Below are 11,609 nucleotides of genomic sequence, written 5' to 3' on the forward strand. Positions count from 1 at the left end.
GCTGGGGGTTTAATGCCCCAAGCTCTGGGCTCCACGTGCTGGCCCCGAGCGCTGCGTGCCCAGGCCGGTGCGTGCCATGCCCGGGAAATCCCCGGCGCGCCCCCGTCGGCTGCCCTGTGCCAGGCCGGCTCGGGGCAGGCGTGGCGCGGGGCGGGGGCGCGCTGCGGTTCCTTCCCCGCACGCAGAGCGAGCCGGGCCCCAGGGCGGTTGGTGCCCGCGGCTTCCTCCCAGGTGCTTCCTGCCAGAGCCGCTGAGAGCTCGGAACAGGCGGGTGCCCCCGGGGGTCCCGGCCCCACGTCCTGCCGCAGGGAGCAGCCGGCCGCTCCCCCATGGCGCCCGCTCGTCCCGCCCTGCTCGCCGCCTGCCTCTTGTGGCTCTGCGCCGGCCTCTCGGCAGGTAGGAGACTCGGCCCCCGCCCTGACGCCTGGTCCCCCCCCCGTCTGTGTCCCCAGGGCTGGGCTCCCGGACACCCCCCCCCGTCTGTGTCCCCAGGGCTGGGCTCCCGGACACCCCCCCCCCCGTCTGTGTCCCCAGGGCTGGGCCCCCGGACACCCCCCCCCCCGTCTGTGTCCCCAGGGCTGGGCCCCCGGACACCCCCCCGTCTGTGTCCCCAGGGCTGGGCTCCCGGACACCCCCCCCCGTCTGTGTCCCCAGGGCTGGGCTCCCGGACACCCCCCCCCCCGTCTGTGTCCCCAGGGCTGGGCTCCCGGACACCCCCCCCCCCCGTCTGTGTCCCCGGGGCTGGGCTCCCGGACACCCCCCCCCCCGTCTGTGTCCCCAGGGCTGGGCTCCCGGACACCCCCCCCCGTCTGTGTCCCCAGGGCTGGGCTCCCGGACACCCCCCCCCCCCGTCTGTGTCCCCAGGGCTGGGCTCCCGGACACCCCCCCCCCGTCTGTGTCCCCAGGGCTGGGCTCCCGGACACCCCCCCGTCTGTGTCCCCAGGGCTGGGCTCCCGGACACCCCCCCCCCGGCTGTGTCCCCAGGGCTGGGCTCCCGGACACCCCCCCGTCTGTGTCCCCAGGGCTGGGCTCCCGGACACCCCCCCCCCCGTCTGTGTCCCCAGGGCTGGGCTCCCGGACACCCCCCCCCGTCTGTGTCCCCAGGGCTGGGCCCCCGGACACCCCCCCCCGTCTGTGTCCCCAGGGCTGGGCTCCCGGACACCCCCCCCCCGTCTGTGTCCCCAGGGCTGGGCTCCTGGACACCTGGGTCCCCCCCCCCCGTCTGTGTCCCCAGGGCTGGGCTCCCGGACACCCCCCCCCGTCTGTGTCCCCAGGGCTGGGCTCCCGGACACCCCCCCCCCGTCTGTGTCCCCAGGGCTGGGCTCCTGGACACCTGGGTCCCCCCCCCCCGTCTGTGTCCCCAGGGCTGGGCTCCCGGACACCCCCCCCCGTCTGTGTCCCCAGGGCTGGGCTCCCGGACACCCCCCCCCCGTCTGTGTCCCCAGGGCTGGGCTCCCGGACACCCCCCCCGTCTGTGTCCCCAGGGCTGGGCTCCCGGACACCCCCCCCCCCGTCTGTGTCCCCAGGGCTGGGCTCCCGGACACCCCCCCCGTCTGTGTCCCCAGGGCTGGGCTCCCGGACACCCCCCCCCCCGTCTGTGTCCCCAGGGCTGGGCTCCCGGACACCCTCCCCCCCGTCTGTGTCCCCAGGGCTGGGCTCCCGGACACCCTCCCCCCCGTCTGTGTCCCCAGGGCTGGGCCCCCGGACACCCCCCCCGTCTGTGTCCCCAGGGCTGGGCTCCCGGACACCCCCCCCCCGTCTGTGTCCCCAGGGCTGGGCTCCTGGACACCTGGGTCCCCCCCCCCGTCTGTGTCCCCAGGGCTGGGCCCCCGGACACCCCTCCCGTCTGTGTCCCCAGGGCTGGGCTCCCGGACACCCCCCCCCCCCGTCTGTGTCCCCAGGGCTGGGCTCCCGGACACCCCTCCCGTCTGTGTCCCCAGGGCTGGGCTCCCGGACACCCCCCCCCCCGTCTGTGTCCCCAGGGCTGGGCTCCCGGACACCCCCCCCCGTCTGTGTCCCCAGGGCTGGGCTCCCGGACACCCCCCCCCCCCGTCTGTGTCCCCAGGGCTGGGCTCCCGGACACCCCCCCCCCGTCTGTGTCCCCAGGGCTGGGCTCCCGGACACCCCCCCCCGTCTGTGTCCCCAGGGCTGGGCTCCCGGACACCCCCCCCGTCTGTGTCCCCAGGGCTGGGCTCCCGGACACCCCCCCCCGTCTGTGTCCCCAGGGCTGGGCTCCCGGACACCCCCCCCGTCTGTGTCCCCAGGGCTGGGCTCCCGGACACCCCCCCCCCCGTCTGTGTCCCCAGGGCTGGGCTCCCGGACACCTGGGTCCCCCCCCCCGTCTGTGTCCCCAGGGCTGGGCTCCCGGACACCCCCCCCGTCTGTGTCCCCAGGGCTGGGCTCCCGGACACCCCCCCCCCGTCTGTGTCCCCAGGGCTGGGCTCCCGGACACCCCCCCGTCTGTGTCCCCAGGGCTGGGCTCCCGGACGCCTGGGTCCCACGCCCCCCCGTCTGTGTCCCCAGGGCTGGGCTCCCGGACGCCTGGGTCCCACGCCCCCCCACTCCTCCCCGTCTCTCCTCAGGGGCGCAGCGTTTCACGCACTCGCAGCTGATCGTGCCGGCGGCCGCCCCCGGGCTGCCCAAGCGGCAGAGCCTCCTGCGGGTGAACGGCCTGGCGCTCTCGGCCTACGACAGCAGCAGCCGGCAGATGCGGCCCCGCAGCGGCTACGCCCAGCCCGACCCCGAGAGCCTCCAGTTCTGGAGCGTCAGCAGCGCCCGCTGCATGTTCTGGGACCCCTGGGTGGAGGGCGAGTACCAGGCGCTGGTGCGGGCCGTGAACGCCAGCGCCCCCCGGGCCGGTGAGTCCCGGCGCCCCCTTTCCTGGGCTCGGGGAGGGGGGGAGCGCAGGGGCCAGCGCCAGGTGCCCCAGAGGGAACCATCCAGTGACCCCTCCCCTGGCGCCCATCCCCACCCGTCGGGCTAACAGCCATCGATGGACCCAGCCTCCAGGAATCTATCTCGCTCTTTTTTGTGGCCGCATCCTGTGGCGAGGAGTTCCACAGGTTGGCTGTGCGCTGTGGGAAGAAAAGCTTCCTTTGAAACCTGCTGCCTGTTCATTTCCTTGGGTGACCCCTAGTTCCTGTGTGATGGGGACAAGTAAAATAACTTGATTCCCTTTCTCCACCCCACTCGTGATGTTCCACCCTCTCTCCTCTCCCCCTTAGCCTCCTCTTCTCTACCCTGAAAAGTCCCAGTCTTTTCATCTCTCTTCACAGGGGACCCGTTCCAAACCCCTCAGCATTTGGGTTGCCCTTTTCTGAACCTTTTCCAAAGCCAAGAGATCTTTTGTGTGATGAGGGGACCACATCTGTGGGGGGTATTCAAGGTGGGGGCGTCCCATGGTTTTATAGAGAGAGAAGAAGATATTCTCCCTCTTATTCTCTATCCCTTTTTAGTGATTCCTAACATCCTCTTTGCTTTCTTTGCTGCTGCTGCGCACTGACTCCTGGAGACTCTGGCAGGGGAGTGGGGGCTAGTGGTTAGTGCAGTGGGGAGGCGCTGGGAGCCAGGACGCCTGGGGTCTCTGCAGGGCAGTGGGGGCTAGTGGTTAGAGCAGTGGGGAGGCGCTGGGAGCCAGGACGCCTGGGGTCTCTGCAGGGCAGTGGGGGCTAGTGGTTAGAGCAGTGGGGAGGCGCTGGGAGCCAGGACGCCTGGGGTCTCTGCGGGGGAGTGTGGGGTAGTGGTTAGAGCAGTGGGGAGGCGCTGGGAGCCAGGACGCCGGGGTCTCTGCGGGGGAGTGTGGGGTAGTGGTTAGAGCAGTGGGGAGGCGCTGGGAGCCAGGACGCCCGGGGTCTCTGCGGGGGAGTGTGGGGTAGTGGTTAGAGCAGTGGGGAGGCGCTGGGAGCCAGGACGCCGGGGTCTCTGCAGGGCAGTGGGGGCTAGTGGTTAGAGCAGTGGGGAGGCGCTGGGAGCCAGGACGCCTGGGGTCTCTGCAGGGCAGTGGGGGCTAGTGGTTAGAGCAGTGGGGAGGCGCTGGGAGCCAGGACGCCGGGGTCTCTGCGGGGGAGTGTGGGGTAGTGGTGAGAGCGGGGGGGAAGCGCTGGGAGCCAGGACACCCGGGTCTCTGCGGGAGAGTGGGGGCTAGTGGTGAGCGCTCACCCGGCGCCGGGCCCCAGAGCCCTACTTCCTGCAGGTGGTGCAGAGCTGCGAGCAGGACGCGGCGGGCGAGGTGCGGGCGCTGAGCCGCTACGCGCTGAACGGGGAGGACGCGCTGCAGTACCGGGGCGAGCGGGACCGCTGGTTCGCCCTGCACCCGGCCGCCTGGCCCCTGGCCGAGCGCTGGAACCGCCAGCGGGACGCCCTGGCCGGGATCAACGCGCACACGCCGGAGCAGTGCGCGACCTTCCTCCGCCTCACCGCGCCCTTCGCCGCCCGGACCGCAGGTGCGGCCCCTGCCCTGCCCCCCGGCCCCCGCCCCGCAGCCCCGGCCCTGCCCCCCAGGCTCCGCCCCGCAACCCCCGGCTCCGCCCCGCAGCCCCGCAACCCCCCGCCCCCCGGGCTCCCGCCCCGCAGCCCCCCGGGCTCCGCCCCGAAGCCCCCGGCCCACCGCCCCTACCCAAGGGTCTCCCAGGGCCTCCAATCCACAGCCCCTCCTCGTCCTTCGCCCACAGCCCCCGCCCCACGGTCCCTGCCCCGCTCCCCCCCCTCCCCTCCGGGTCAGCCCCCCCGGCTCCTATCCTGTCCCCCGCCCCACAACCCCCACCCCAGGGCCTCCGCCCCACAGCCCTCGCCCCTCCCCTCCTTCAAGGCCCCTGCCCCGCCCCACAGACCCAGCTCCATGGCCCCTGCCCCTCTCCTCCCTCCCGGCTCATCCCCAGCCCACAGCCCCCATCTCGTCCTTCGCCCTCACCCCACAGCCCTCGCCCTTCCCCTCCCGCCCGCCCCACGGCCTCTGCCCCGCTGCCCCCCGTAACTGACCTTCCCTCTCTGCCCCCAGCCCAGCCCACGGGCCGCGTGTCCCTGGTGCGGGGGGCCCGGCTGCTCTGCCACGTGACCGGCTTCTACCCCCCGGACATCGAGGTGGGCTGGGAGCGGGGGGGCCGGGCGGCCCGGGGGCGGCAGCGCAGCAGCGGGGTCCAGCCCAACGGGGACCCCACCTTCCAGATCCGCGTCTCCGTCGAGCTGGGCTGGGGGGCGCGGGACCCCGCCGGGCACGAGTGCGTGGTCAGGCACCGCAGCCTGGGGGGCGCCCCCCTGCGCCTCCGCTGGGGTGAGAGGGGGGGCCGTTGGGGAGCGGCGGGGGCTCCGAGGGGGAGGGGCAGCGGGGGGGCTTGCAGAGAGCGGGGGCTGCGGGCGCTCCGAGGGGAGCCACATGAAATGGGGGGGTCATGACACTGAGGGGGAGGGGGACTAGGGGTTTAAGTGCAGGGCAGACGCACGGGGGGGGGGGGGAAGGGAAGTGCATGCTGGCTATGGGGCGCAGGAATGGAGGGGTATAGGGCGGGGCGCCGGGCGGGAGGGGCTGTGGGGCGGGGGCCCAGGGCCAGAGGGGGACCCAGGGCTCAGTCTCTTTGGCTCATTTCCAGAGCCCCCGCCTCCGGGGCTGGGCCGGTCGCTCGGCATCTCGGCCGCCTGCGTCCTGGCGGGGCTGGGAGCCGCCGCCCTGGGCTGGTACCTGCGCCGGGGGGCAGGTGAGTGACACCCCCATTGCCTCCCCGCCCGGGCACAGCGCCCCCTAGCGCCCCCCTCCTCCGCCTAGCGCCCGGTCACAGCGCCCCCTAGCGCCCCTCTCCTCCGCCTAGCGCCCGGTCACAGCGCCCCCTAGCGCCCCCCTCCTCCGCCTAGCGCCCGGTCACAGCGCCCCCTAGCGCCCCTCTCCTCCGCCTAGCGCCCGGTCACAGCGCCCCCTAGGGCCCCCCTCCTCTGCCTAGCGCCCGGTCACAGCGCCCCCTAGCGCCCCCCTCCTCCGCCTAGCGCCCGGTCACAGCGCCCCCTAGCGCCCCTCTCCTCCGCCTAGCGCCCGGTCACAGCGCCCCCTAGCGCCCCCCTCCTCCGCCTAGCGCCCGGTCACAGCGCCCCCTAGCGCCCCTCTCCTCCGCCTAGCGCCCGGTCACAGCGCCCCCTAGCGCCCCCCTCCTCCGCCTAGCGCCCGGTCACAGCGCCCCCTAGGGCCCCCCTCCTCCGCCTAGCGCCCGGTCACAGCGCCCCCTAGCGCCCCCCTCCTCCGCCTAGCGCCCGGTCACAGCGCCCCCTAGCGCCCCCCTCCTCCGCCTAGCGCCCGGTCACAGCGCCCCCTAGCGCCCCTCTCCTCCGCCTAGCGCCCGGTCACAGCGCCCCCTAGCGCCCCCCTCCTCCGCCTAGCGCCCGGTCACAGCGCCCCCTAGCGCCCCCCTCCTCCGCCTAGCGCCCGGTCACAGCGCCCCCTAGCGCCCCCCTCCTCCGCCTAGCGCCCGGTCACAGCGCCCCCTAGCGCCCCCCTCCTCCGCCTAGCGCCCGGTCACAGCGCCCCCTAGCGCCCCCCTCCTCCGCCTAGCGCCCGGTCACAGCGCCCCCTAGCGCCCCCCCTCCCCGCCCGGTCACAGCGCCCCCTAGCGCCCCCCTCCCCGCCCGGTCACAGCGCCCCCTAGGGCCCCCCCAATGCCTCCCGTGACGACGCGTCGGGGCCCCCTGACCCTGCGCCCCCCGGTGCAGCCAGACGTGACTCCGCCAGGCGGGGGGTGGGGGGGGGGGTAGAAGGTTTATGGCTTCTCCCCGACACAGCAGGAGCCAGGGCAGAGCCTCGCACCCCCTGGGGGGGGGGGGGCAGGGAGCACCAGCCCTGCACCCCCGCACTGGACTCAGCCCAGCCCAGCCTGCCCCTCTCTTGCCCCTGTGTTCACACCCCTTCCCCTGGCCAGGGGAGCAGTGGCCATGGCTACCTCACGGGTTCCCGAACTGGGGGCAGAGAAGAAATTCCGGGGGGGGGGGCGCGAGGTGACCGAGCCCCCCCCCATCAAGTTTTGCAGCCCCGCTCACTTCCTTTTCTTTTTTCTCAAGTTTTGCTGCTATTCTTTTATGGGGGGGGGGGTCAAAAATCAAGAAGGGGGCGTGATGCCGAAAAGTTTGGGAACCGCTGGTCTACGTGCAGTGCCCTCAGGGACTGGCCAGTAGGGGTCACCCACGGCCACCAGTGACTGCCCCACGGTGTGTACAGCCCCCCAACTACGTCACATCCTGCACCCCCGGACCCAGCACCCCCCAGTGCCCCTCCAGCCAGGAACCCAGCACCCCCCACCTTGACACAGCACCCTACAGGGACCCCTACACCCAGACATAGCGCCCCCTAGTGCCCCATGGGGGTCCCACTGCATGTGGGGGGCAGGGCTGGTCCCCCCCTCCTGCTGTGCCCTGTGGTCTTCTGCTGAGGCCCTGGGTAGCAGGGCTGGGGTCGTGGGAATTGTCCCCGGTTGGCCCCCAGCCCTGCTGAGACCAACCCCCCTTGGCTTCCCATGCAGGCCGACTCCGGTGGCCGTGTCGCCCGGCCTGGACCAAGCCAGCTGCCTCCCGCTCCGTCCCGCCCGGAGACCCCTCGGCCCCGGCTCCAGAGAGCCTGGGTGTCCCCGCATGACTGTCCCTGCATGGGGGCCGCCGGACCGACCAGCCCTGGCCAGGCGGGGGCCCGGGGCTGGGTCCTGAACTTGCTGTCCCGGGACGGGCTCCGCCCTGTGCTGCTCGCCACTGGGCAGTCACCCCTGTGCCCCCCAGCACCGGCCCCCAAAAGCCGCCGCACTACCGGCCCCCAGCAGCGTTACACACATGCGCGGGGTGGGGCTGGGAGCCGTGAACCCTGCACACCCATGTCGCTGTCCTGGGGCTTTTCCGGCAGCCATTCCCTTGCCTCAGTTTCCCTGGGCTCAGCCCCACTGACCTCAGCTGGCGTGGGAGCAGCAGGACCTGGGGCGCCTGGGTCCCCCTCCCAGCCTGGCAGCTTGGGGTGGGGAGGGGACATCTCCCAGGCCCAGGGGAGGGCCGTTGGGGTGGCGGGGTCCGTATCCGCTGCGGGAGGGTGACCCAGGTAAACAGGATGAGGTTTAATAAAGAGAAATGCAAAGTGCTCCACTTAGGAAGGAACAATCAGTTCCATACATACAAGATGGGAAGCGACTGTCTAGGAAGGAGCATGGCGGAAAGGGATCTAGGGGTCATAGTGGACCACAAGTTGAATATGAGTCAACAGTGTGATGCTGTTGCAAAAAAAGCAAATATGATTCTAGGTTGTATCAACAGGTGTGTTGTAAGCAAAACTCATGAAGTCATTCTGCCGCTCTACTCTGCACTAGTTAGGCCTCAGCTGGAGTACTGTGTCCAGTTCTGGGCGCCACATTTCAAGAAAGATGTGGAGAAATTGGAAAGGGTACAGAGAAGAGCGACAAGAATGATTAAAGGTCTAGAGAACATGACCTATGAAGCCAGGCTTCATGAACTGGGCTTGTTTAGTTTGGAAAAAAGAAGATTAAGGGGGGACATGAGAGCGGTTTTCAAATATCTAAAAGGGTGTCACAAGGAGGAAGGAGAAAATTTGTTCCTCTTGGTTTCTGAGGACAGGACAAGGAGTAATGGGCTTAAAGTGCAGCAGGGGAGGTTTAGATTGGACATTAGGAAAAAATTCCTAACTGTCAGGGTGGTCAAATATTGGAATAAATTGCCCAGGGAGGTGGTGGAATCTCCCTCTCTGGAGATATTTAAGAACAGGTTAGATAGACATCTGTCAGGGATGGTGTAGACGGAGCTTGGTCCTGCCTTGAGGGGCTGGACTCGATGACCTCTCGAGGTCCCTTCCAGTCCTATGATTCTATGACCAGGGGGGAGGGGGGAAAAGAGACCAGGTGCCCTGCTCTGAGACAGCCCCACGGCCCACAGACCCCCCAGGGGGACGAAGCGTGTCACCGATTCTCAGCCCCCCCCCAGCAAGTCCTGCACCGGTCTGCAGCCCATCAGCGCCGTCGGGTCACGCTCCTCGTGTTCCCCTGGCCCCGGGGGTGCGGGACCGGCCCGGGAACCGGCTCCAGCTGCGCCAGCTCCCGGCGTATCCAGGGCAGGAAGCGGGAGATCCGGGTGTAGACCTCAGGGGAGGTCCCGTCGGCCGGCCCCCAGGAGACGAGGCCCTGGGGCACCCCGCTGCACACCAGGGGCCCCCCCGAGTCGCCCTGCCAAGAGAATGAGGGGCGGGGCGTGAGCTCTTCCCGCCGTGGTGCCCCCGGTGCCCGCCACCCTCCCTGCTGGGCCGAGCCACGGGGGGCACCCACAGAGATGCCCCCGGGGCTGGGCCGAGCCGCGGCCCCTCGATGTGCCGGCCGGCTGGCTTTACCGTCAGCGAGGCGCCCCGGCCCCTGGGGTCCCCGGCGCAGAGCATGGAGGCGGCGTCGTAGGGTTTCCGCCGCCGGCGTCGGCACTCGTCGTTGGACAGCACCTCCAGCTGCACCTCCCGCAGCACGGCCGAGCTCCGGGGGGGGGTGGGCCTGCGTGCGGCCCCAGCCGGCCACGCTGCAACGGGAGCCCACGGGCGCCGGCGGCCACGGCTGGGGCAGGGGCAGGGGCTGCACCTGGGCGGTGAGTTCGGCCTCGCGCCACAGCTGCCAGGGAACCGGGAGAAAAGGGCCCGAGTCAGCCCAGGGAGCCACAGACAGAGCAAGGGGTGGGGCGGGGCCTGCAGACCTGTGAGGTCACAGGGGGAGGTGCCTGCAGCAGTGTGAGGTCACAGGGAGCGGGGCTGTGTCAGGGGGCGGGGCCTGCAGCAGTGTGAGGTCACAGGGGGCGGGGCTGTGTCAGGGGGCGGTGCCTGCAGCAGTGTGAGGTCACAGGGGGCGGGGCTGTGTCAGGGGGCGGTGCCTGCAGCAGTGTGAGGTCACAGGGGGCGGGGCTGTGTCAGGGGGCGGTGCCTGCAGCAGTGTGAGGTCACAGGGGGCGGGGCTGTGTCAGGGGGCGGTGCCTGCAGCAGTGTGAGGTCACAGGGGGCGGGGCTGTGTCAGGGGGCGGTGCCTACAGCAGTGTGAGGACACAGGGGGTGGAGCCTGCAGCAGTGTGAGGTCACAGGGGGCGGGGCTGTGTCAGGGGGCGGTGCCTGCAGCAGTGTGAGGTCACAGGGTGTGGGGCTGTGTCAGAGGTGGTGCCTGCAGCAGTGTGAGGTCACAGGGGGCGGGGCGATGCCAAGGGGGGCGGTCCCTGCAGCAGTGTGAGGTCACAGGGGGGCGGGGCGATGCCAAGGGGGCGGTCTCTGCAGCAGTGTGAGGTCACAGGGGGAGGGGCTGTGTCAGGGGGCGGTGCCTGCAGCAGTATGAGGTCACAGGGGGCGGGGCAGTATCGGGGGGGGGGGGGGGGGCGGTGCCTGCAGCAATGTGAGGTCACAGGGGGTGGGGCGATGCCAGGGGGCTGGTCCCTGCAACAGTGTGAGGTCACAGGGGGCGGGGCAGTGTCAGGGGGCGGTGCCTGCAGCAGTGTGAGGTCACAGGGGGCGGGGCTGTGTCTGGGGGCGGTGCCTGCAGCAGTGTGAGGTCACAGGGGGCGGGGCCTGCAGCCGTGTGAGGTCACAGGGGGCGGTGCCTGCAGCAGTGTGAGGTCACAGGGGGCGGGGCTGTGTCAGGGGGCGGTGCCTGCAGCAGTGTGAGGTCACAGGGGGCGGGGCGACACTGGGGAGGGGGTACCTGCAGCAGCATGATGTCATTCTTTAAATTGCTTTTGTCGTAGAAGGGGTGGGGGATCCAGCGTCGCACCCCAATCTTCTGCCAGCTCTGCTCTCTCTTCGAAATGTTGTGGGCCCCCAGGAGGACCTTGCCCCTGCTGCAGACACAGGGGCTGAGACCCGAGCTGCGCCTCTGGGTGCCGCACGCAGGGGGCCGGGACTCCGGGGCGCTCGGGTCCCTGGGGGCGCCCCCGGCCCTGATCCCCACCCTGGGTAACCCGCGGGCAGGTCCCGTCCCGTCCAGGGGCCAGGCCGGGGCAGGGAGCCAGGCCGCCCGGGACCGGCTCTGGCTGGCATCCCAGGGCGCTGGCCCGGGGGTCTTACCTCCACTTCAGCCTGCAATGAGCTGCGGTCACCACCACGTCCGGCCGGAACAGGAACCCGCTGCAGGTGCTCGCAGGTTCCAGCCACGGTCTGATCCTCACCAAGGCCATGTAGGGCCTGGAGTGGGGCTTAGCCTCGCGGCCCCCAACGATGCCCCCTGCCAGAGAGAGACAGGCCGGGCTCAGGGCCCCCTTGGGAAAGCGCCTGCCCCCAGCCAGCCCCGCCCCCAGCCCTTCTCCCCGGCTAAAGGTCTCAACCTGGCCGTCGGGCGGCAGAAAGCATCAGCCATTGTGTGGTGCTGTTACCCGCCCCCCCGTGCTCTTGGGGGGCCAGGCAGTGACACTCGGGGAACCCCCCTCCAGGCCAGTGCTGGAATCCCAGAGCAAGCAAGAGAACGGCCGGGGGAGACCCAGCTCAACTAAGGACACACCCCAGCCTCAGCTGCATGGCCGATAGCACGGAGAGAAGCACGGCATGATGGGAAATCTCTGCTCCAGGGGCTAATGAACCCAGGCCGGCTCCCCCCCAAACGAGCCGTTATCAGACCAGCTCTAGATTGGATCCTATT

At 71.0% G+C, this 11,609-nt stretch overlaps 1 protein-coding gene across 2 annotated transcripts; it reads left to right on the forward strand.

Moving 5' to 3' along the window:
• The first annotated feature begins 177 nt into the window (after positions 1 to 177).
• LOC142821380 (HLA class II histocompatibility antigen, DP beta 1 chain-like) lies at positions 178 to 8,187 on the forward strand. Of its 2 annotated transcripts, XM_075912287.1 has the most exons (6): positions 178 to 396; positions 2,583 to 2,858; positions 4,176 to 4,442; positions 4,997 to 5,269; positions 5,586 to 5,690; positions 7,494 to 8,184. In XM_075912287.1, exons 1-6 carry the CDS (start codon positions 330 to 332, stop codon positions 7,604 to 7,606), a joined length of 1,101 nt encoding a protein of 366 aa, XP_075768402.1. In that variant the 5' UTR covers positions 178 to 329; the 3' UTR covers positions 7,607 to 8,184. The 2 variants fall into 2 exon arrangements, with proteins under 2 accessions (XP_075768402.1, XP_075768403.1); XM_075912288.1 differs by lacking the exon at positions 4,997 to 5,269 and having other exon boundaries at positions 7,494 to 8,187.
• The last annotated feature ends 3,422 nt before the right edge of the window (positions 8,188 to 11,609 follow it).

The sequence above is a fragment of the Pelodiscus sinensis genome, chromosome 30 (genome assembly GCF_049634645.1).
Source record: "Pelodiscus sinensis isolate JC-2024 chromosome 30, ASM4963464v1, whole genome shotgun sequence".
Classification (NCBI taxonomy): Eukaryota; Metazoa; Chordata; order Testudines; family Trionychidae; genus Pelodiscus; species Pelodiscus sinensis.